This window comes from Neolamprologus brichardi, chromosome 16 (genome assembly GCF_056152115.1).
Source record: "Neolamprologus brichardi isolate AB-2024 chromosome 16, ASM5615211v1, whole genome shotgun sequence".
In the NCBI taxonomy this organism is placed as follows: Eukaryota; Metazoa; Chordata; class Actinopteri; order Cichliformes; family Cichlidae; genus Neolamprologus; species Neolamprologus brichardi.
In genome coordinates this window covers 35,118,996-35,144,181 of record NC_142119.1, presented here as the reverse complement: position 1 = coordinate 35,144,181, position 25,186 = coordinate 35,118,996, and the positions used below count along the sequence as shown (strand labels likewise).

At 42.5% G+C, this 25,186-nt stretch overlaps 1 protein-coding gene across 1 annotated transcript in view; it reads right to left on the bottom strand.

Moving 5' to 3' along the window:
* LOC102793719 (titin-like) overlaps positions 1–25,186 on the bottom strand; it is a 220,477-nt gene that overhangs the window by 43,912 nt on the left and 151,379 nt on the right. The window contains exons 142-174 of the mRNA XM_087852940.1: positions 24,875–25,174; positions 24,665–24,770; positions 24,233–24,429; positions 23,767–24,072; positions 23,529–23,682; positions 20,729–20,853; positions 20,517–20,635; positions 20,233–20,413; positions 18,353–18,655; positions 17,745–18,251; positions 17,336–17,638; positions 16,929–17,085; positions 16,659–16,801; positions 15,130–15,248; positions 14,841–15,018; positions 14,415–14,699; positions 14,037–14,330; positions 13,629–13,928; positions 13,162–13,470; positions 12,853–13,079; positions 12,438–12,752; positions 12,230–12,344; positions 11,787–12,095; positions 11,516–11,697; positions 11,244–11,382; positions 10,983–11,134; positions 9,887–10,034; positions 9,572–9,792; positions 7,855–7,951; positions 7,396–7,692; positions 6,699–6,998; positions 5,108–5,422; positions 3,934–4,157 (exon numbers count right to left, since the gene is read on the bottom strand). Of these exons, the coding sequence (XP_087709066.1) occupies positions 3,934–4,157; positions 5,108–5,422; positions 6,699–6,998; positions 7,396–7,692; positions 7,855–7,951; positions 9,572–9,792; positions 9,887–10,034; positions 10,983–11,134; positions 11,244–11,382; positions 11,516–11,697; positions 11,787–12,095; positions 12,230–12,344; positions 12,438–12,752; positions 12,853–13,079; positions 13,162–13,470; positions 13,629–13,928; positions 14,037–14,330; positions 14,415–14,699; positions 14,841–15,018; positions 15,130–15,248; positions 16,659–16,801; positions 16,929–17,085; positions 17,336–17,638; positions 17,745–18,251; positions 18,353–18,655; positions 20,233–20,413; positions 20,517–20,635; positions 20,729–20,853; positions 23,529–23,682; positions 23,767–24,072; positions 24,233–24,429; positions 24,665–24,770; positions 24,875–25,174 (7,427 nt within the window). The remainder of the gene's footprint in view (positions 1–3,933; positions 4,158–5,107; positions 5,423–6,698; positions 6,999–7,395; positions 7,693–7,854; positions 7,952–9,571; positions 9,793–9,886; positions 10,035–10,982; positions 11,135–11,243; positions 11,383–11,515; positions 11,698–11,786; positions 12,096–12,229; positions 12,345–12,437; positions 12,753–12,852; positions 13,080–13,161; positions 13,471–13,628; positions 13,929–14,036; positions 14,331–14,414; positions 14,700–14,840; positions 15,019–15,129; positions 15,249–16,658; positions 16,802–16,928; positions 17,086–17,335; positions 17,639–17,744; positions 18,252–18,352; positions 18,656–20,232; positions 20,414–20,516; positions 20,636–20,728; positions 20,854–23,528; positions 23,683–23,766; positions 24,073–24,232; positions 24,430–24,664; positions 24,771–24,874; positions 25,175–25,186) is intronic.

Sequence of the window (25,186 nt, the reverse complement as noted above, 5' to 3'; positions counted from 1 at the left end):
ATTAACGTTCACTTAATCATGTTAAAAACACTACATACTGGATCTTCATTGGCTTTGTGGAGATGTCTCAAATCCTGAAGTCAACATTACAACATTAAAGATGAGTTCAGAGCAACTGATGGCACTCTGTAAAGTAAAGATACATATATACACAGATTACATTATTTTACTGCATCATTACAACCATAGTGCTCTCTTCATAGATTTAATGCATTGGTGTCATATGTCATTCACTGCATTTTATTCAAATTAGGGATGCACCGATACTGGTATCGGGTATCGGTGCCGATACTGTAAAATGTGTGTGTACTCATACTCGTAAAAGTTGACCGATACCATGAACCGATACCAACTTATTTCATTAATCAGAGGGTGGCTTGTCATTTCTGTTGTAGTTTTTTAGATTGGCCACTAGGGGGACATCCCGCGCTAAACAGGCACAGGGTTAGGCGAGTGAGACTGGCAGCTCCAGATAAAAAAGAGAAACTGGAGGCTGCTGTAGCTAGGCTAAACAAAATGTCAGCAGTGTGGAACAGCCAACTTTAACTCAGGTTTTGGAAAAGTGATGGAAAATGTCAAGAGAAAATCCACGGGCAGTTAAAATAACAGAGGCTCTGACTCATTTTATCGCTCTGGATGACCAGCCAATGCCGGTCGTGGAAAACATAGGATTGCACCGTCTTCTCAGCATACTCGAGCTGTGATATGAAATTCCCAACCGCCCACACATCAGGGAGATAATGGTGCCAAAACTTTCTAAAGAGGTAAAGACAAGCATGTCAGTCCTTGGTTTAACGGCACAGTGGACTGATGGGGAGTTCGTTCGTCAATGCCAAATACTTTCGTTATTTTGTTTGTTTGTTTACAATATGGACACTCTGCAATAATTTAAAAGTTTATTTTATTCTCAAACCTAATTTGTATTTATTTTATTCCAAACAGAAGTGTTTATTTATTATTCTGAAAGCTCGAGACAGTGCCAATAGTTCAGTGATATTTTGTTAAATTACAATGTGGAGACTCTGCAATAATTTAACAGAAGTGCTTATTTTTCACTTGAAATTTTTTTGTGGTCATTTTTATTAAGATTTTATTTTTTATCGGCAGAGAATAAAATAAAACCTGTCTTCCAATTCATTGCATTTGTGTGTGTGTGTGTGGTAGAAGTATCGGTTTTTGTACTCTGTATCGGCAAGTACTCAGATCCAAGTATCGGTTTGAAAAAATTGGTATCGTTGCATCCCTAATTCAAATGGATCTAGAACAGTTTCATATGGTCTCATATTTTATCTAACATAGCTGTATTTTATTTTCACCTTAGCGCATTCATTCTTCCTTTGTTTTTATCATGTACAGATTTATGATTCACTTCAAGCAACTGGATGAATAAAAACAGATAAAAACAAAGAATCTGAAGTTTAACACTATATTTTTGTTGTTATTCATGATGTAGCCGGATGGGCTGCTCGCCTTTCTTTGTCTCTTTCTCGCTCGCTCTACCGCCCTCGCGCTCTCCTGCGCAACGAGGTTAATTGGGAACCCTCCTGCATATTGATTGCAGGGGGGCGTCAGCCCGTATAAAGCTAAGCAGGTGTATTTCTGGATCGTTCCTCCCGTGTGTTTGGCGCAGTAAATGCTGGCACACCGCGACGGATTGATCAGCAAGCGAGTAGATCGTATGACAGCTGCAGGTAGTGATGGTGAGATGAACTGAAGCTTCCATCCAACTGGTCGACTCATGGTTCGAAGCATTGTGATGATTCATTTGCTCTACTGCGCCATCAAGTGGACGATTCAAGTGAAACAGGCTCTGTGATTATAATGATGTGTAAACCTCTAAACTGAATAAATAAATTGTTTTCATGGTTATTTATCCTGAATATTGTCTCAGTATCTCTGATACAAAAGAGAAAGTGGAAACTGTCAGGACAGAGTTTTGGTATGATTGTGTAACTGTTAGCCTCAGACAGTCAGTCAATAGTATAATTCAGATCATAGATCAGTACATTTGCATATTTTTATAACTATAAAAGGAAGCTGACACTTTCGAGACCTCGCCTCTGTCAGTGCGCCCCAGGGTGGCTGTGGCTGCAATGTAGCTTGCCATCACCAGTGTGTGAATGTGTGTGTGAATGGGTGGATGACTGGATATGTAAAGCGCTTTGGGGTCCTTAGGGACTAGTAAGGCGCTGTATAAATACAGGCCATTTACCATTTACCATTTATCTGAGGTGTGAGCATCACAGCAGATGTCTTTGTGTCAAAGTAGCTGAAGATAAAACAGAAAAACGATTTTACAAAAATATTCTGCAGTAGATCAAAAACGAAAGAAAATCATTAATCAATAAATGAACATTACCTGATGCTGCTGAACTGAAGCAGAGCAAATTACAGAGGTTTTATTAGAGACACAGCGTTTTGCATAATGTTAAAAAGTTTAAATTTGTTTAGTAGCCTATTGAATGGCAGAAATTAGGTTTTCTTTTTGGAAGTAAGTAAAAGGGAAAAAACAGCGTCTGACAGCCTGTAAACAACTGTAGACTTGTGCGTAACAAGCAAGCGAATAATGAAGAAAACAGATTTTTAGACGGGAAAATGTTCTTGAAGTACAGAGAGAGAGAGAGCTGTGCATGAAGTGTTTATCGTGGTGGAAGCAAAGCAGCAAAAGTCAGAGTGAATCCATGACGACGTTTATGTGAAGCGTAGTTTGGATCGTCTTTTGCTGCTGGTTCGGTCAATATTGTTTGGAGAGAGATACAACTAACAGCTCTAGAATCAGCGCAAAAAGGACGTAAACACAAAGCACGGACCCGCCGACGCATCAGAATCAGCGAGCTGTCGGCTTTCAGCTCCGACCGTGTCCGTGCCGTCAGGTGAGAAAGTCACATCTCACTGATTCTGATGCGTCAGCGGGTCCACGCTTCGTGTTTACGTCTTTGTGCAGAATCGGTGTTCCTGCTCTCATTTACTGTTTTAGCTGTTTGGTGGTTGTTGAAATGTAGTGAAATCTATATTAAAAAATCAGATTTTAATGAATCGATATCACGTTATCCAAGCTAGATAATTGATAATCAAAACCCGCCCCTGGTAACTGTGTAATCATGCTTATGCACATCTGGATAATGACACAAACTAGCGTGTGGCGCTTTTTAATAAACTAAAAATCAGATTATAGGATCTGTAGTGTTGTTTATTTATATTACTGTGTGCATACTTTATTAGGAGAGATGAAATAAAAAAATCTCTTCCTTGCTGGTCCATCGAAGAAGAAATGCTCAAGTAACTGTGTAACACGTATGTAATCCAGTTCCACAGTGATGGGAATCAGCTGTGTTTTGCTGCCCATTTTATTTCGAACCTGGACAATTACCACCAGCACAAGCCTTCCAGTTTGGTGCGTGTGTGTCTTTTATTAAAGTTATCAAAGTTGGTTTTAGTTTTTATGATCTGTAGCGAGCCTGACGCTCAGTGTCCTTTTATTCTTTTAACGCATTGCTCTGTGTTGTATCTCAGTGGACGGAGGACCAGTGGCCCTGGGACCTCAGCTGGTGGGTCGTTTTCACACTTCCTTTTGCACAGCACCGGGTGGGCTGTAGTAATTTTCTTTTTGTGTGATTTTCTTTTGGGTCCACGGCTGCTGGTAAGTCCAAGTTCCATGGTTGTTTTATTTCTAACTTGAGGACACTGTCAACAACGACGCTACCTTTTGCTTTCTAATATTTTATTTATTTTAACCGTAAATAAAACCGTATTAATATTGGAGCCAACCTGCCTCGTGTGCATCCTTGAATCTGTGCAGCCTCTTTTTATTCCTTTTATCTATTTTTCTTAAATGTATATTTCCTGGGGGTGAAATTCATGGTGACGTCGTCATTTTACTATTTCTTTTATAACCCCGCCGACCACCTGGTCACAATCTGTTTCTCTTTGTACCTTCACCCAGGCCTCTTCAGTTTCTGTTTCCTTCTCCTCTTCAGCTACGCTCAGGAGTAGCCTCCTCTGAGCTTTCTTCTCCTCTTCCTCCTTGTTCACCTCCTGGAACTCCACAATGTAGCCTGTGACCTTTGACCCTCCGTCCACCAGAGGCGGAATCCACTCGAGCTCAACTGTAGACTTTGTCCAGTCCGTTACCTTTGGAGTGGGCGGTCCAGGAGGCTCTGCGTGTACAAATTGAAATATGTGATTAGAAGCATACACAGCGGTAAAACATGTTTCACCACCAACTAGGGATGCAACGATACCAATTTTTTCAAACCGATACTTGGATCTGAGTACTTGCCGATACAGAGTACAAAAACCGATACTTCTACCACACACACACACACACAAATACAATGAATTGGAAGACAGGTTTTATTTTATTCTCTGCCGATAAAAAATAAAATCTTAATAAAAATGACCACAAAAAAATTTCAAGTGAAAAATAAGCACTTCTGTTAAATTATTGCAGAGTCTCCACATTGTAATTTAACAAAATATCACTGAACTATTGGCACTGTCTCGAGCTTTCAGAATAATAAATAAACAATCCTCTGTTTCTGTTCAATCCTCTGTTTTCCACGACCGGCATTGGCTGGTCATCCAGAGCGATAAAATGAGTCAGAGCCTCTGTTATTTTAACTGCCCGTGGATTTTCTCTTGACATTTTTCATCGCTTTTCCAAAACCTGAGTTAAAGTTGGCTGTTCCACACTGCTGACATTTTGTTTAGCCTAGCTACAGCAGCCTCCAGTTTCTCTTTTTTATCTGGAGCTGCCAGTCTCACTCGCCTAACCCTGTGCCTGTTTAGCGCGGGATGTCCCCCTAGTGGCCAATCTAAAAAACTACAACAAAAATGACAAGCCACCCTCTGATTAATGAAATAAGTTGGTATCGGTTCTTGGTATCGGTTAACTTTTACGAGTATGAGTACACACACATTTTACAGTATCGGCCCCGATACCCGATACCAGTATCGGTATCGGGATACCAGTATCGGTATCGGGTATCGGTGCATCCCTACCACCAACACAATTTGCTGTCTGGAGTTTGATTTATTTAACATGATCTAATCTCTGTTACAATGTTGCTGCTAACATGCTTCAACACAATAATAACTTCCGTCTTACTGATGGGGTCTCTGCAGAGTACAGGGTCAGAAGGTATACTGGGCAGTCCACAGCCAGCAGCGTTGACAGCAATGACCCGGAACTGGTATAGGGCCCCTTCCAGTAGCCCAGTGACATCCCAGTTGTTGCCCAGTGGCAGTGCCCTAATGGGCTCACGGTTGACACGGATCCAGCGCTTGGCAGTGGTCTCCTTCTTCTCGAGGATGTAGCCAGTGACGGAGGACCCGCCATCGTACTTGGGTTCTTCCCAGTTGACCGTCATTGACTCCAGACAGACTTCGGTCACAGTGGGCTTCTCACACTGACCGGGGACAGCTGCAAGAGGACAGGGCTGTTATCCACGATCCATCAATAATCAATACATCATTTGTCTATGAATTACCAGACAGACAGATCAGAATCCTGTAGAGGTGTGGGTGTTAGTGACACAGTGTAATATGTAATATTTGGCCTGTTAACCCTTTAAGACCTACCATAGAACCAAGTCCGCCAGAGCTTATATTATATGTTTACATGCTGTGGAGCCATTTTTGGGAGCATTTCAAGTTTCTATACATCAATACAACCATTATAGCCCAAATGTTAATAATATGTATGCATTAAGTAAATAGTAATTACATACATTGCAAAAAGGTGCAATAAACTACAAAAAATTGAAAATTGTTTTTGTTTTTTTAACATATATTTCTAGTTAGAGAAATTTAAGAGGCTTATCCCTCAAAACTGTAAATACAAAAAAGTTGCACAAAATAGTTTCCCACCACAGGAAATTTATTTTGAGTGTCTTCATAGTTTTATTTTTGAAATACACCAATTTTTATACACTGCAGGAAAAACGAAAATAAATATTATACTGCAAATTTGCAAAAAAGCAGCATATGCATCAAAATAAACTATTTCCAGCAGTGCAATATGAGTCTTAAGCATCCCAGAAACCACACAGAAAGTCATAAAGTCAAACATAACTTTAAAAAACACCAGTATAGGCTCATGAGACCCTGATGGTAAAAAACTACATTTCAGCGAAAATGACGTCACTTCCGGTTTCGGGCAGGTCATGGCGGACAGGTGATAGTTCGCGTTGACGTCTAATCCAACGTAGGAAGTGTTATGAACAGCTGATCGGATCGGCAAAGCGTGTTTCTGGAATATTATGTTTTTGTTGCTGCAAGTGCTTTTTATGCCATTTTTGCAAAGTTATATGTGGAAGGAAACTGTGACCGAGGACAAGCTGATGGCATAAGATCTAAGTACAACTCCTCCGGTTTCATATGCAAAAAAAATTATTGCGCTAGCTCACGTGGTTGCAGTTCTACAAGGATTTAAACGTAGTTGCACAAAACGGAGCGTGCCCGCTCTGACCGGTTTTAAAGGGTTAAAGACCAATTTCTTTTTTTAATGTGTCCTGATATATAAAACCATAGAATTGACAGTAGTTTTTTTAATATTAGATGATGACGGTGAATTATGCAGTAAGTGGACTGTAAAGAAATAATTTAACATGTAATAGATAATATTAACATAAAGTGTAATACAAGTTATTTGTCATCATTTGTGTAATGAGGGTGAAGACGTGATGGTCTACACTCACTGAAGAGATTTCTGGCCTTCTCTGGTTCACTGACCACTGGTGGGCCGACTCCAAACTTGTTTTGAGCCATGACTCTGAACTCATACTCGTGGTTCTCGGTCAGCCGGGTTACCACATAGGCACACTCTTTGGGATTGTTGGAGACATGGACCCAGGATTTCCTGTTCTCCTCGCGCTTCTCAACCACGTAGTTGGTGATCTTAGATCCACCGTCATCGATGGGAGGGTTCCAGGCGAGGCCGATTCTTTCTGCAAACACCTCCGTGAACTTGACTGGTCCCACTGGGGCACTGGGAGGGCCTACATAGGGAGGGAGGCTGAGTCATATATGTATATCTGAAGAGACCTGGAAATCACTTCAACCGGTGATCAAACCTGATAATTAAACTGCTACGAGACTTTTTTACCTTAATTTGAGAACATCACACAATTTGAATAAAGTCTCTGTTTCAAAATGACCTTCTCATTCTCTCTGAAGATGTTTTTAATTGAACATCAAAAACTTTGGATACTGCGAAGGCTTTGAGTCGGGCATAGCGCTGTTGATTTGAAGGCGACAGCGCTCTGCCAGGCCTCGCGTCTGGTAATGAAACTTTAAATTAAATTATCTGATAAGAAATATGGTTTGCTGTGATTCAGCTTTGTTGTTTTAAGAGTTGTAAAGACACATGAAACATCTTTAGGTTGAATTTCTTACCAAACACTGAGAGCTTGATGCCCTTGCAAACAGTGCCCAGACTATTGGTGGCTGTCAGGCTGTAGAGTGAGCTGTCATGCCTGCTGGCTTGCTGTATTAGAAGGGTGCACTTATCCTGGGTCACTAGTTTGTTGATATGTTGGTCGTACTGAATGGCAGACTTCTCCTCAGGTTTGTCCAGACTGGCTTTGTGCCAAACGAGGCTGGGGAACGGACAGCCACTAACTTTTGCAACGATGCTGATGTCACAGCCCTCCTCTCCCTCCATAGCCTCGCGTAGTTCGATAGTGGGCGGACCTGCAGAAACAAATTGTTTGTTAATCACCATCATAACTGAATGCAACAATCTCAGGCACCCACAGATGTTCGTGATGAATATTTGACTTAAAAAACGAACGTGCTGGTCACATAGAGTGGAATATGAGTGGCCTGTCATTGGCTGAAGAGGCTGTTGCTCACATGTCTGATCCTTGATGACCATGGGTCCAACGGTGGCAGAGGGTCGGCTGGGTCCAGCAGCATTTACAGCTTTTACTCTGAACTCATATTCTCCTCCCTGTAGATCAACAAGACAGTCAACACAAAGTTTGGGTAAAATTCTGGTAGAAAGTGGGCTGAAAGCTCAGTTTTTATCCTCTCCTGTTATTTTTTGTTGTTTGTTTTTTTAATTAATTAATTGTCAAATTTTGCGTTGGAGAAATACAAGTTAAAGTTACAGTAACATCGCAAAGAGATAGAGTGGGTTAAAGATTATGCACTGAATATTAATCATCTTAAAAAACTTTAAAGTGAAAAAACAATCTTTATTGCATTATGTCTGTATGCATCCTTGATCATCCAGCTAAGGAAATCCCAAAAAGCTGATTCTGTTCATCTGGAGGTAACGTTTTCAGTGGGAGAGAAGTTTTGCCAAAAATTGGTCCACCCCAAGGATCCAGTCCCCCGACACAAACAGAGTAACATAGTGTACGCTGTTAAGTGCCAGGATTTATACATCGGGGAAACCAAACAACCTCTGGCTAAGACAGGGGTGGGCAACTCCAGGTCCCTGCAGGTTTTAGATGTGTCCTTGAACCAACACAGCTGATTTAAATGGCTAAATTAGCTCCTCAACGTGTCCTGAAGTTCTCCAGAGGCCTGGTAATGAACTAATCATGTGATTCAGGTGTATTGACCCAAGGTGAGATCTAAAACCTGCAGGACACTGGCCCTCGGGGCCTGGAATTGCCCACCCCTGGGCTAAGAGGATGGCACAACACAGAAGAGCGACCTCGTCAGGCCAGGACTCTGCAGTCTATTTTCAATTCAATTCAATTCAATTTTATTTATATAGCGCCAAATCACAACAAAAGTCGCCTCAAGGCGCTTCATAGATGCAGAGAAAAACCCAACAATCATATGACCCCCTATGAGCAGCACTTTGGCGACAGTGGGAAGGAAAAACTCCCTTTTAACAGGAAGAAACCTCCAGCAGAACCAGGCTCAGGGAGGGGCGGGGCCATCTGCTGTGATTGGTTGGGGTGAGAGAAGGAAGACAGGATAAAGACATGCTGTGGAAGAGAGACAGAGGTTAATAACAGATATTTACACCTACAGGCCAGTGGACACTCTTTCAAGGATGAGGATGTAACATCCTGGACAGGGAGGAACGCTGGTTTGAGGGCGGAGTCAAGGAGGACATTTACGTGAAAAGGGAAAGACCATCTCTGAATGGAGGAGGGGGCCTAAGGGTACATCTGTCACCATCTTACAATGCTGTGATTGCAGCCATTCCCCAACTCTCTGTGAATGGGACTCATGGACAGTGATCAATGGTCACGAGAATTTGCATATTAATGATCTTGAAACTGACCATTTTTCACTAGTGGTGCTTGTTTCAGTTATTGGGCAAATTTCCTGTTTATAAGATTGAAACCTGCAGTCAGCTGAGACTGAAGACGTCACCTGGATGATGACGAAACGTTTCTCCCACTGAAAACGCTACACCCCATGAACAGAATCAACATTTTCATCAGTTATCAGTTTGAGTTTTCTAGAAATCATCTTAAATAACTTCCAGAAAGAAAATGATCAATCTGAAAACTAGGACAAAAAGCCATGTATTCATAAATGTGATTCTAATTAATACAGGAAAGAAGCAGTACATGGAGGAATCCTTTGAAGAGGAAAGCCTGACCTCTTTGAGATCCTCTACCACGAAGGTGAGCTCTTCCACATCTCTCTTGTTGCACTGTTTCCAGGTCTCTTTCTCCTTGCCGGTGGTGTCCCAGCTCAAACGTTCAATGATGTAATGCTTCACAGGAGAGCCACCATTATTTTTGGGAGCCTCCCAGCTCAAGGTGACAGTGTTCTTTGTCACCAGGTTAACCTTCAGCTTGGTGGGGGGGTCAGGTGGGTCTGAGAAAGAGGAAGGTTAATATTAGGGCAATTCATGTAAACTTTGGAAGTATGTGCTGCATATCTGGAGCTGAAATTCCAAGCAAGTCCTCACAGATGGGATCTCTGGCCCGGGCAGGTTCAGTGGTGACGGTGAACGGGCCGAATCCCAATCGGTTCTCTGCTCGCACTCTGAACAGGTAGTCCTGACCCTCTAGCAGTCCTGGCACCACGTAGGCCTGGCTAGCACAGGCTACATTAACCTGATAACAAAGCAAAAAAAAGCTCAGCTAATCAATCACAAACAGCAGAATCTTAAAGTTAAACTTAGCTGTTACATGTAGTGAGTCATGGACATATTATTAGAATCATAGAAGCAGCTTACTATTTAGCCTGGGAGTCTCTATCCATTCCTGCAACATCTAATCAAAGGGACTATTTCCATACATTATAGGGGTGGGGGAAAAATCGATACTTTGTAGCATCGTGATATTTTGTTTGCTAATAATGTATCGATACAGGGACAGGAGAAATCGATACTTTGTAGTATGGTGATATTTTGTTTGCTAATAATGTATCGATACAGGGACAGGAGAAATCGATACTTTGTTACAAAAAAGGTTTTTGTGCTCTGACTTCAGAGCATGTTGATCCTTTTTCTGAGCAAGAATCCTGACATTCCTTCACTGTCCAAATGTGTTTAACTTTTTTTTGGCAGCAATAAACATGACAGTTTACTTATTTTAATTTAAGACATGTTTTATTTTAATTAAGTTTAAAACTTTTTTATTTAATGTAAAATTATATTTTGTTTTAATTTACTTTCAAATTCTTCAGTTGGTGAAGGGGCTGCATAGTTTTCATAAACTGCATAGTTCAGAATAGCTATAATTGTACCAGATGGTTGATTCAGTTAAGTTGGACTAGACTGTAATACAAACCGTTCAGTTTGTCAACAATAAAACTGAAATGAGAGAAAGACTGAGTGTGAGACTTTGATATTAGAGAAAATGAATATTGATAAAGTTTACCTTTATGTACAGAATCTGAATATCGCAAAATATTTTTAAAAATTGCAATAATATCGTATCGTGCGTTAAGTATTGTGATAATATCGTATCGTGGGATGTATGGTGATTCCCACCTCTAATACATTACTTTTGAAACTTAGCAAAATAGGATAGAGAAACTGACAACAAGGTGATGTTTACCTGGGCCCAGGCCTTGTCGGTCACCGATTTCTTCTCAATAAAGTAACTCTTGATTCGCTCTCCTCCATCTGTATCGGGGAGCTTCCAGATCAGCCTCATGGTTGATCGGGTGATGTCAGTAATCTTTAAGTCCTTTGGAGGTCCGGGAACATCTGCAGCCACAAGCACAGTAAAACATTTAGGACACAGGAAAAAGATGCCACTCTGCCATTGCTAGTCTTCTATAAGTATGCTTCTCTTAAAAAAAAGTCCCAAACATACCGAGGACAATGACCCTGATGTTGAGGTGTTTCTGTCCAGACTTGTTCTTGGCTGTGATGGTGTAACGTCCAGAGTGAGTCCTCAGACTGACAGGTATAGTCACAACAGAAGTGGTGTCTGTGGACTCCACCTGAACAAGCTAGTTCAAAAAATAGTTAAAGAATTGTCTTATGTATTTTGTAAGATATACAAACATAATAATGTAATGGTTTCATAAAATTTTAAACAAGGGCAAGAACTCTTCAGAAAAAACTCTGGTATTAAGGTCTCACCTCAGAGTCCACAGGCAGTGTGTGGAGTTTGTTTTTCTTGTGCGTCTTGGCTTTGCCGTCAAAGTCCCAGGTTACCTTAGGAGTGGGCCGGCCTTTGATGGTGGTGGGGATTCTAATGGGATCTCCAGCACGGATGTAAACCAGGTCATCTGCCATCATATCAAGTGTGATTGAAGGTGGAACTGTTGAGTAGAAATTGATAGACACATCAGTGGATGAAATACGCAGTATCTACTTATCGTAGTGAAAATTACTTAAAATTCAGACATACGTTGGACATCCTGAATAAGAACTTCACTAGTGCGGGGGCTGGGATCAGACTCTCCAACGTCATTGACAGCAATGATCCTGAAGCGGTAGCGCTTCAGCTCGCGGAGGCTCGGCACTGTAAACTCAGTAGTGGGGTCCAGGGTTTCAGGATCATTTACTCTCACCCACTCTGATGTCCCCTCACCCTGTATCTGGATAATGTAGCCCTTGATGGGACTGCCACCATCGCTCTCTGGTGGTTTCCAGGAGAGTGTGACATTGTGTTTGGTCTTATCAGCCACCTGAGGAGCAGCAGGCATGCTTGGAGGAGCTGCAGGGAAAAGCAACAGAATGTGAAAAAAGGATCCAAATTCTATCGTTCATCATCCCCCCGAATCTGGTGGCCAACACCAGACTTAAGTAAGCTGGTGGGTTTTAAAAAGACATGCATTGTCCTTTACTTACTGAGAGGGTCAACAGCAAAGGCAGAGTCAGATGGTCCACTGAAAGGTCCGGTTCCTGCTGAATTACAGGCTGCGACCCTAAACTCGTACTCTGTTCCTTCAAACAGACGTGTCACCTGAGGGACACATAATGCAACAGTATTCAATTTCAACAAGGAGTGCTTTGCTTGAAATAAATGTTAAAATTACTACAAAGCCCCACAGCTCACCTGGTACTCCCAGCCTTTCATGCCCCTCTTTGTGATGGGCATCTTATTGACTTTAGCCCAGTAAGCAGTACCTTTCTCCCTTTTTTCCAGCCAGTAACCAATAATCGTGGAGCCTCCATTATCTCTGGGAGCTTCCCAGGTTAGAGTCATGGAGGTCTTGCAGTACTCTGCAATTGTTGGTTTCTCTGGTGGGCCAGGAAGGCCGAAGGGGTCTATAATTTTAACTTCCTCAGTTGTGCAGGGATCAGATTTACCGTAGCGGTTCTCAGCCCGTACCCGGAAAAGGTAGGTCTTTTTGTCTTCCAGGTTCCAGACCTTCAGAAGATGTAGGTGGTGTTACCATTGGAAACCAATTGGACTACATTTATTATTATTAATCTAACTTGCAGTTGGTGCTACTATTATAAAGACATACCCCATATTTTCTCTCAATTATGCTATTTGTAACCTCCTCCCACTGCGGTTCAGGTGGAGCTTCCTGTCCCTCTTCCACCTCAGGCGCCTCTGTTACCACTTCCTTCTTCTCAATGATGTAGTTGGTCAGTTCACTTCCGCCATTATCAATTGGTGCGTCCCAGTTGAGATAGCAGGACTCACCTCTGATATTGGTTACTGTCAATCTCCTTGGTGGAGTTGGTCGGTCTGAAGAGAAGAGCATGAGTTCAGTCATAACACCATATTTTATGTTATAAAGTACCACCTCGGTGACGTGATTTCAACTCACCAAGCACCATGACATAGACCGTGTGCTTGGCTGAACCCATGTTGTTGGAGGCAGCCACAGTGTAACTGCCACAGTCCCTCCTGTTGGCTGCTGGGATGGACAGCATGGTCTTGCAATTCATTCTGCCAGTCACATTTGTCTCCATCAGTAGAGTCTCAGTAGGCTTCTCGATCACTACGTCATCCTTAGACCACTCAACCTTAGGGATGGGGAGACCCAGGACATCAGCTGGGATCTCGATGGATTCACCCTTCTTCACAGTAATGGTGTCCCCTTTGAACTGCTTCAGCATGTGAATCTCGGGAGACACTGAGAAAGGCAAGACAGAAACCAACCAAATCAGAATGCATGAGCCATGAGCCAAGTTATTAGCATCCACCAGGGTCGACTTCTTTATTTTATATACATTTCTCTGGAGAAAACTCTTCCGTCCATTACTTGAACAAGTAGAAGTTTTCAGGCTTTACCTTCATCGTCTTGGATAACCACAGTCAGTGGGATGGATGGCTCACTCTCTCCAATAAGGTTGGCACACTTGATTCTGAACTCGTACATCCAGGCTTCATCCAGGCCCTCCACAGTCATAGTCATGTTGGGACAGATCTCAGTGTTGCAGGGCTCAAAGGCCTGCTGGTCCTGCCTCTTTTTCTCAACAAAGTAACCAATGATAGGGCTGCCGCCATCATTACGTGGTGGTTTCCAGGTGAAGGTGATGGAGTTCTTTGTGCGTTCAGTGTAGTGGAACTTCTCAGGATATGATGGTGGGCCTGCAAAACCACACAAGAAACTTGTTTCAAATACACTTCCACATTTCACACTGCTTCTAAACTCAAAATCCCCGACATCCATAGAATGACAATAAACGTAGCACTCACCCTGTGGGTCTACAGCCTTGATGGTTTCTAGTTCAACAGGCGGGCCCAGGCCGTATTTGTTCTTGGCGAAGACACGGAACAGGTATTCTTGTCCCTCCATAATGCCCACACACTCACACTTGGACGCGATGGTTTCAACAGGTTGCCTCCATGTGTGCATCTTGGGATCTCTTCGCTCCACGAGGAAGCCGGTCAAGTCACTGCCTCCATCGTCTTCAGGGTCATCCCAGTTCAGAAAGATCATCTTACGAGTGACAACAACAGGCTTCAGGTCTGTGACAGGTCCCGGGACATCTGAAAATAGAACAATATTATTCTGTTTGATCATTTGTTCAACTAATTAGAAGTTCGGCCTGAATTCTAACGTCCTGGACTCACCCATGACCTCCACTCTGGTCCATGCAGACTTGATGCCACTGGGGTTGCAAGCGGAGATTAGATATTTTCCGCAGTCTTTCCTCTGGACATTCTTGACTGAAAAGATGCTGTTGTTGTCCTCAGTGAGGATCTCCGTACGGTCTTTGTCAGGTTTGCCCTCATCCTTGGTCCAGGTGATGGCTGGGTAGGGTTTACCTGTGACTTTAGCAGGTATAAGGAGGTTTTCTCCAGCTCTGATCACGACGCCATTCTTGACAGACAGATCCAATTCAATTACAGGGATCTCTGTTAGTGATGACCAGCAAAGAAGCAAAGAATGAAAAACAAACAAATAAAATACAAGAAGAAGAACAAGATTTGATCTAATTGAACACTGGTTCAAATTTCTACATTTTTAAAAACATTTTTCCGAGTTTTTCAGCTAACCTGCAGGATTTCTGACGAATACAGACTCTGTGAATCCTGGTGTTCCCTCTCCAGCAGCATTACAGGCAATGACTCTGACCATGTACTTTGCTCCCTCTCTGACTCCATAAACAGTGAAGTTCCGAGTCTTCCACGGACGTTCCGTAGATCTCGACCAGTCCTTGGTACCAGCCATAGCCTGAATAACACCACAGAACAAACAAGAACATCCATCAGGACTGAAATCAACTTCTAACATCTCAGAATCTCAAAAACAAAGTTAAAAACTTATGAGAAGTAACTTTTTCACCTTATCCACATGATATCCCAGGATTTCCCCACCTCCATTGTCAGCAGGCGGGTCCCACTCAACTTCGATGGAGTGGTCACTAGTTTCTGCCACTCGGGCAACTGGAGGACCTGGAGGCACTGTAGGGTCAAAGTAAACACAGATGAAGCTCACCCTACGATTGACTATATTTCAGTGAGAATAACTATACCCAGATGAGGCAGGAAGTAATTCAGTTCAAATATTATACTAAAACAAAAAAACACTTGGAAATCATCTAATCGAATGTTTTAGATCATCAAACAAATTGTATTTAACAAAGACAACATAAGTAAATAGAAAATGCTGTTTTTTCATGTTGATTTCATTTAGTAAGAGAAAAACGTTATCCAATCAGGTGTTTGCAATAACTGGCAATGAATCTTTTATATTGGTGTGGAAGAATTTTGGTCTACTCTTCTTTGCAGATATGTTTGAATTCAGCCATATTGCCCTGTTTGAAGTCATGCCAATCCATTTCTATATGTTTTAAGTCTGGAGTTACTCTTGGCTACTCCTAAACCTTCAATTGGGCTTTTTAGGCCATCCAAACGTGAACTTGCTGGTGTGTTTTGTATCATCGTACTGCTCCATAACCTGGGTGCACTTGAGCTTCAGGGCACAAAGTGATGGCTGAATCAATGCTCGCCATATTAACTTTCGATGGCACTTTTTCTGCCTGCCATGTTTGACCACAGGTAATGAGGAATCAGGGTTCGATTCCGGAGAGAACCTGACAAACGACTACCACATCCAAGGAAGGCAGCACGCGCACAAATGATCCCCTCCCGACTCAGGGAGGTAGTGACGAAAAATAACAATACAGGACTCTTTCGAGGCCCTGTAATGTGAATGAGAATGAAATAATCTTTTTAAAAATATTTTCTATTTACTCGGGTTATCAATTTCTAATATTAAAATTTGTTTGAAATTTTATCTGAAACTACGGAGCCCCGCAGGGGACATGGGAGGAAAAAAAATTAAGACGGACTTTTGCGAGATCTCACAAAACTTTTGCGAGATCTCGCAAAACAAACTCGGAATCTCGCAAAACTTTTGTTTGGAGAGATCCAAGCAAAAGTTTTAGCCGCATTCTTCAGCCTTCGACCTCCCGTTAGCTCGAAGCTAACGGGAGGTCGAGACCTACTACAGCTGGGAGGAACACCGCTTTCCCGGCACATCGTGCCTCGACCTCCCAGTCGGCTTCGAGCCGGCGTCCGAAGAATGCGGCTAAAACTTTTGCGAGATCTCGCAAAACTTTTGCGAGATCCCGAGTTTGTTTTGCGAGATCTCGCAGTCCGTCTTAATTTTTTTTCTCCCATGTCCCCTGCGGGGCTCCGTATGAAACATATAAATGTGACAAATATTAAAAAATTGCCAGTTGCGTTATAGTATTATAGATGGATATAACTAGGAATAAAACATTTAGTGATGCTTTTTATTTTCACGGACAGATACAAGAACACAACTCACAGTTCTGTCGAACAAAGGATTCAGGACAGTTTACGTACAAATAGCTGGCTGGGCAGTCTTGGGTTCAGAGGGAACACTGAACTTTCCAGGGCCGGCCTGGTTTTCGGCAGCCGCTCTAAAGATGTAAGTCAGCCCCTCGATCAGACCTTCAACATTTAGCTTAGGTTCCGCGATGATGTTCCTGAAGACCAAAGGTACCATGAAGGCTTTGTTATTACCCTCACACAAGCCAATATGCACTTTCATGTGTCTTGTTGCAAATTGGAAAAAGAAAGAAATAAAATGGTTACATTGTATGGTTTTCTCACCTATTCACACGTGCCCAGTGTGAGCTGTTGATCTCACGGCGCTCCAACCAGTATCCCAAGATGGGGCTGCCGTTATCATTTGGTTCATTCCATGTGACCAGCATGCTATTGGCTGTGATGTCATCAACTTGTGGTTTATCAGGTGCTTCGGGAGGTTCTAAGGACATACCGAGATGAAATAGTGGAACAAAAATAAGTGGTATGTTACTATTGTTTGTATACCTTTAAGTTCATTAATAGTACAGTTATCTGTTAATTAATCTACATAATGACATATATTTAATTTCAGCTGAACTTTAATCAGTTACAAAATTTTTGTGCTTCAAAACTCTACAAACCAAGCTGAAAAAAACAACAAACAAAACAAACAACAGCATAGACCAGAATAATAATAACTGCACCCGTACCAAAAGGATTCTTGGCAATGACCGGTTTGGAGACACAGGGTGGGCCTGTACCATACTTGTTCTCAGCCACGACCCTGAAGATGTACTCCTTCTTCTCAATGAGTTTGGGCACCAAGAAACGACATCCTTTCAATATCGCGGTAACGGTGCTCCAACCAATCTCCAGCTTGGAGTTGTCTTTCTGTTCCAGGGTGTAGTTGAGAATCTCGCTGCCACCATCATCCAGAGGAGGATCCCACTTGCAGATCATGGAGTTCTTCCTCACCTCCTCGAATCTAAAGTTTACTGGAGGCCCGGGAATATCTGTAGACAGAATAAATGTTCAGATTTGAACTTCTTGTATCTTTTTTTTAACACATGATTAGCTTTAAAGTAAAACTTTGGTTATAGAAAACAAAAGAACTCGCACCGAGTACGTTGACCTCGCAGGTTGCCGAGGCAATGCCATGGTCGTTCTCCACCTTCACCATGTAGACACCATGATCAGGGCGAATCGAGTCCCTGATAATGATAGAGGATACACCCTTGTGGCTATTGTCGATGGCCAGGCGTTCATTTATGGTGGGGTAGTCTGGCTCCTCGACCTCTGGTTGTGGAACTTCCTCCTCCTTTTTCACCTCGCCTTCTTTTTCCTCAGGTTCTTTCACCTCTCCCTCCTTCTCCTCTTTCTTCTCAGCTGTCCCCTCTTCTTTCTCCTTTTCCTCCTTCTTTTCCTCTTCCTTCTTTTCCACCTTCTTCTTCAGTGGTTTTTCAGGTCTCTTCCGGAGTGGCTCAGGCCGAATTGATTGTTTGTTCCAGTACCAGGTGATCTCAGGGTACGGAGATCCTGAAATGTTGGCATCCAGGCAGATCTCGTAGCCTCGCTTCACGCTGAGACCAGACTGCAAGCTGCCACTCAGGAAAACCTTTGGAGGATCTAAGAGAGAAATAAAATCAGACAAACCGAAATGCGTACTTAGAAATAGAGAAAGCGAGAGATAGATCGAGAGAGAACGAGACCACACAGCTGATACATACCAATGGTATCGGCGGCCTTGATAAATGGCGTGTTGCGTGATGGCTCACTGATCCCAGCAGCATTTTCAGCTCTGACTCTAAAGGTGAAGTTCTTTCCTTCTATCAATCCTCTGACGGTGTAGGATAGTACAGGCACCAGGAAGTCATTGCACCTCTCCCACTTGTCCTCTCCTCTCTGCTGCTTCTCTAGGATGTAGCCCATGATTTTGGAGCCACCATCATACATGGGAGGCTTCCAGGTTAGAGTAACAGTACTGGATGTGGGGTTGTGGGTCTCCACATCCACTGGTGGGTCAGGAGCATCTGGAACAAGATTTTGCATTCAGGTAGATTTCTCTTGGAAGCAAAATGTCAAACATTTAAAACTTAGGAAAACTAAATATTTATTTTCACATGGATGAAATATTCTGTTGAATGTTTCTCTCTAATTTAACACACTAAAAAGACTTCATATATGATAAGACACGTGCCACACAAATGCTAATACAGCTTTAAGAATGCAAACAGCTTAAAAACCTCAATAAGGTTATTGGAATAACATAACTATGGCATAGTGTTGTGCTATACCAAAGTCTGGCTATTAAAACATGAATTTGCTCATATTTGAATGAAGAATTCAATCAAGATTATGACTGAGTTGTTAGGGTCCGCCCTGCATTCGTTTCACATCTACTCTTAATATAAGTATGAAATGCAACATGAGACACGCCCATGTACGCAGAGATAGAGTTGCAAGGTGAGCAGATGACTACAAGCAGTGTTGGGAAGGTTACTTTTAAAATGTATTCCACTACAGATTACAGATTACATGCGCCAAAATATATTTTGTAACGTATTCTGAATACTTTGGATTACTTACTATATTATCATGCTTTTAAAAGCTACATGAATGTACTATTGCTGTGTGATTTATTACTATTACTGAAGGTTACTCTCCATACCAACACCAACTAGATGTTTAAATCTTAATATAAATGAGTAACAGTAGGTGGACATTAGGTAAGGCTGCACTTTTTGCAGCGATCTCGTGTAGAAAACTATTCCACGCGTATATAAAACAGGTAGTAAAGGGACCTCTGGCTAATACGTCAAGTTTGTGTCGGGCTCGTAGCTGAAAACTAGCTTTACTTTGTTGTCTGGGTCAACTTTGCTAGCGAGAGACAGAGAGAGGCGTTGAAAGGCTGCTCCAACAGAACTGATTGTTTTTGGAGGAAAACACGAACACGGTGTACAGTCGAGTCTTAATAGCTTACTTACAGCTGGGCTCGTCAGGCTGCAGTGGTTATTATTATATTTACATGCTTCCAGCTCCCGTTTCTGCTCCGTGACAACTTAAATAATGTTTTGAGTAATAATTTAAAAAAAAAATTTCTTCATGTCATTATGCAACTAGGGGTGACATGGGCCGTGAGATTGAGACACGGACATTAGAGCCTCTTAATGCGTGTTTTGATTGGGTTTCCATCGGAATCACCAAAATAGAGAGGGCATAGCTGAACATATGAAACAGGAAAAGACCGCCATGTAATCCATTTATTTCAACAAAGTAACTGTATTCTGAATACCACCTTTTTAAATGGTAACTGTAACGGAATACAGTTACTCATATTTTGTATTTTAAATACGTAACGCTGGTACATGTACTCCGTTACTCCCCAACACTGAGTACGAGTGCTATAAAACTTTAAGAACTAATAATCAATCTGGGAAAATCTGTGCTGACTCCTGCTGACTACATTACTGCTGCTATCCCCCGAATGGTTAAGGGTGAATGCTTTAGCTAATCTCCATCTCCATCCCAAGTGATCATATTCTCTACTGGCATCCTCACAGCAGGAAGTAGAATCCTTGTATGACATCGCCAGATTTGATTTCCTTACGTTTCTGGTCCTCGGCGATGACTGGGTTGCGGAGCTCGATGAACTCTCCTCCTCCAATCTTGTTAACGGCCTGGACCCTGAAGTAGTACTCTCCATTGTGGATGAGATCTTTGACCACCCAGCTCACCTTGCACTCTCCTGACATTATGTTGATGTACGTCCTCCTGCCAGCCTCGCGCCGCTGTGTGGCACCACAAAAGGAACAAAGGAAAAAACACATGAGCATTTTATTTTCACTGTCAGATTTCTAACGTGATCAGTAAAAACACGCTGCCGTCTCAGACCTGCAAGACATAGTGAAGAATTGGACTACCACCATCATAATCTGGTGGATCCCATGAAACTTTACAGGAGCTCTTTGTGATCTCAGAAGCCACAATTTCCTTGCAAGGACCAGGAAGCCCTGGAGACAAAGACATAGAGACATGAAAAAAATGGCTCCAGGTTCAGTGTGTCTCTCCAGTGATGTACAAACTGGCCATGTGTGTTTAAATACCGATGACTTTGACATTGATGGTGGCACTGGCACTTCCCAGCTTGTTTTCTAGTGTCACTTTGTACACTCCAGCATCGGCGTGAAGACTGCTGTCAATCTCCAGGTGACAGGAGGTATACTCCTTCCTGTTGAGCACCAACCAAGAAAGAAAAGACACAAAGCCATTTTAATGAAGCTCATGTTGGACTATTTCAATATAGTATTCTTTAAAGAATATGTTCTTGTATTATATCAGTCACTCCATCTCAAACCAGTACATCCATGAGGGTCTGAAAGGCGCCTATAAATAAAATGTATCATTATTATTATTTTTATTACATGTTTGGTAACATTTTCTACTTAAACAACTCCAATTTGCTTAAAAGTTTTATGGTCCAAAGTTTACCCATATATAGTGAGTGCTGTGAAATTTTAGTTTTATACATTAGAATTAGTGCTGTCAGCGTTACTCTCGTTAAAACGACGTTAACGTCATAACCGCATTCACGCGGCAGATCTCTGTCAGCGTGGATTGGCCCATGCTAGGGGCTGCACGGCACTAACGCGCTAACGGGCTAACCGTGCTAACACGTGGACGCTGTGCAACCCTAAAACATGAAATTTTAGTTTTATACATTAGAATTAGTGCTGTCAGCGTTACTCTCGTTAAAATGCCGTTAACGTCATAACCGCATTCACGCGGCAGATCTCTGTCAGCACGGATTGGCCCATGCTAGGGGCTGCACGGCACTAACGCGCTAACGGGCTAACCGTGCTAACACGTTGACGCTGTGCAACCCTAAAATATGAAATTTTAGTTTTATACATTAGAATTAGTGCTGTCAGCGTTACTCTCGTTAAAATGACGTTAACGTCATAACCGCATTCACGCGGCAGATCTCTGTTAGCGCGGATTGGCCCATGCTAGGGGCTGCACGGCACTAACGCGCTAACGGGCTAACCGTGCTAACATGTTGACGCTGTGCAACCCTAAAACATGAAATTTTAGTTTTATACATTAGAATTAGTGCTGTCAGCGTTACTCTCGTTAAAACGACGTTAACGTCATAACCGCATTCACGCGGCAGATCTCTGTCAGCGTGGATTGGCCCATGCTAGGGGCTGCACGGCACTAACGCGCTACCGGGCTAACCGTGCTAACACGTTGACGCTGTGCAACCCTAAAACATGAAATTTTAGTTTTATACATTAGAATTAGTGCTGTCAGCGTTACTCTCGTTAAAACGACGTTAACGTCATAACCGCATTCACGCGGCAGATCTCTGTTAGCGCGGATTGGCCCATGCTAGGGGCTGCACGGCACTAACGCGCTAACGGGCTAACCGTGCTAACACGTTGACGCTGTGCAACCCTAAAACATGAAATTTTAGTTTTATACATTAGAATTAGTGCTGTCAGCGTTACTCTCGTTAAAACGACGTTAACGTCATAACCGCATTCATGCAGCAGATCTCTGTTAGCGTGGATTGGCCCATGCTAGGGGCTGCACGGCACTAACGCGTTAACGGGCTAACCGTGCTAACACGTGGACGCTGTGCAACCCTAAAACATGAAATTTTAGTTTTATACATTAGAATTAGTGCTGTCAGCGTTACTCTCATTAAAACGACGTTAACGTCATAACCGCATTCACGCAGCAGATCTCTGTTAGCGCAGATTGGCCCATGCTAGGGGCTGCACGGGACTAACGCGTTAACGGGCTAACCGTGCTAACACGTGGACGCTGTGCAACCCTAAAACATGAAATTTTAGTTTTATACATTAGAATTAGTGCTGTCAGCGTTACTCTCGTTAAAATGACGTTAACGTCATAACCGCATTCACGCGGCAGATCTCTGTCAGTGCGGATTGGCCCATGCTAGGGGCTGCACGGCACTAACGCGCTACCGGGCTAACCGTGCTAACACGTTGACGCAGTGCAACCCTAAAACATGAAATTTTAGTTTTTCACATTAAAATTAAAAAAAGAAATATTTTTTAAATGGTCACTTTCAGACATTTGTTTTGCTAACTGAAATATGAATGTTTGTGTCAAAAACTATTAAAAACTTCTTTCTAACAGCTGAAATAGATCCATGTGGGACAGATACGCACATAAAAAAATTGCCTGCTAACCCCACTGACCCTAAATCCCTAATCTATCCCTAACCCAACCCTAAACCTGACATGAGGTAAGCAGAGATCAGGCATGTAAATACATATAAATTCCCCATTCTTTATACTCCCAGATCGGGTGCTAGTAGAGGCTGGGAGTTTGAGGGTCCTGCTCAGTTTCTTGGACTGCACTCTTCTACCTCTTAGTATATTTTAAGCTTAATTTTAAATATCAGACTGAATGATTTGACTGCTTCGGTGCATTAAGTCTCAAACTGGTGGGTAGAGCAAGTGTCAAAAATGAAAAATATGAATATGTTTTAACAACATTATTTTTCAGTTATCACAAAAAGCAATACCTGGAAACTCTAGAATATTCTTCTATATTTTTCTTACCTTAACTTGCCACTACTCAGACATTTACACATCGGTCCCAAATTAAGGATCTTGATGCATTTTGATGGTAAGAAAAATGAGTGAAAATTTCAGACTCAAATAACTTTAAATGTGTGAAAAATGGCTTGAAAGTGAGTGGATTGTAGATTTTTATTTATTTTTTATTTGTTATATTAGGATTAAATTTCACAGCAAGCATAAAGTTTTTATGCAAATCAGAGATGGATGAGTGTAAGGCCTGTGCTGGTGTGAAATGAAATAACCGATATGACAAAAGTTGTAGATGAAAGGATTCGCACAGAACACTCACCTAAAGCCAAGGCGTTCATCCGCCTTCAGCTCTTTGCCATCTTTGTGCCAGGTGATTTTAGGTGAGGGGACGGCTCTAAAGGGAACTGGAATGTGCAGCTTTTCTGTTTCCACAACAACTAGATCCAGAGTCTGGAATTCCAGAGTTGGGTTGCCTGAAAAAACGGAAAAACAAACTCTTTCTCAGCCACAAATGAAGGGCACTGGTGACTCTCAGAAACAAATATGAAGATTCTTACAGTCAGAGTCTTTGGCAAAGACATTTTCAGAGATGTCCGACGGTTCGCTCTCTCCGAGAGCGTTAACGGCCCTCACTCTCAGAATGTACTCCTTTTCAGGGGTCACACCCTCCTCTACGCAGTACTTGAGCTCCTTCACTGGACGGGAGTTCACCCTCATCCACTTCTCAGTTCCAGCCTCGCACATCTCAATGTGGTATCCTCTGAGAGGGGCACCGCCATCTGATTGTGGAGGTTTCCAGGCAATTGCCAGGAAGTCTCGGCTGGCTCCAGTCACGTGTAATTCGATGGGTGGTGATGGGATGCCTGGAGGGGAGAATGTAAACTCAGAGTCTCCACACTTTAAATCGTTTTTACTGTTACAATATAATTATTAATGAATTGAAAGCCTTTATTGTCATTATACATAGTATAACGAGATTAGAAATGAACCTTATTTATTTTTTTATCTATTTCCTGAGCTGACCTGTTGGATCTTCTATGGTGAGAATCTCGGTGGGTTCACTTGGGTGTCCACTGCCAGCCTCGTTCTCAGCTTGGACCTGGAACTGAACCTCTGTTCCCTCAATGACGTCTGTTACCCTGTACTTACAGTCTGGACCCGAAGTCTTCCCACATTTTACCCAGCGAGTTCCAAGCTTCTCTTTTTTCTCAATGGAATACCTGAACACCCAATGGAATACAAGGGAAATAGACCTTTATACATGCAAGGTCGAGGAAATAAATCTGTTGCTTTTGCTGCAGGTGCCATTTACATGGTGGTCTACTAAGTGCCTATCCTGCATGGGAAACGTAAGGAAATCAGTTTTGCAGAATTTTTTAAGTTGCACGGGACTTAAGTTGTGCAATGTCACATACAGGGTACAAGATAAAATGTGATAAAATGGTAAAATGTAACCTGAGGATGGGTCTTCCACCATCGTTTTTCGGTGCCTCCCACTGCAAGTCCACATATCTTTTGGTCACAGCACTGACAGCGAGAGCGTAGGGTGGGCCAGGAGTACCTGGAAATGAGGAAACATCATCGTCATTGACAGATCAGCAGTGAGGATTTTCATTGCTTTCAAATTGAAACGATTTGTGCGACTGCGCATCCTTTCTAACTTACTGAAAGTGTCTTTCGCCAGCACAGAGTCCTCCATCTCACAGAAGGGTCCGACACCCACAGCGTTCTCAGCAGCAACACGGAACACATAAAGCGACCCTTCATTGAGCGGCTTCACGTCGCACTTCAGCTCTTTGACTGTGGTGTCCACAGTCTGCCAACCTTTACGCCTCACGTCACGTTTCTCCACAATGTAGTTGGTGATGGCTGAACCTCCATTGCGCTCAGGAACTGCCCATTTCAGCTCAGCACTGTTCCTGCTGATGCTGACAACCTCTAACCAGCGTGGAGCTGTGGGGGGGTCTGGGGAAAGGA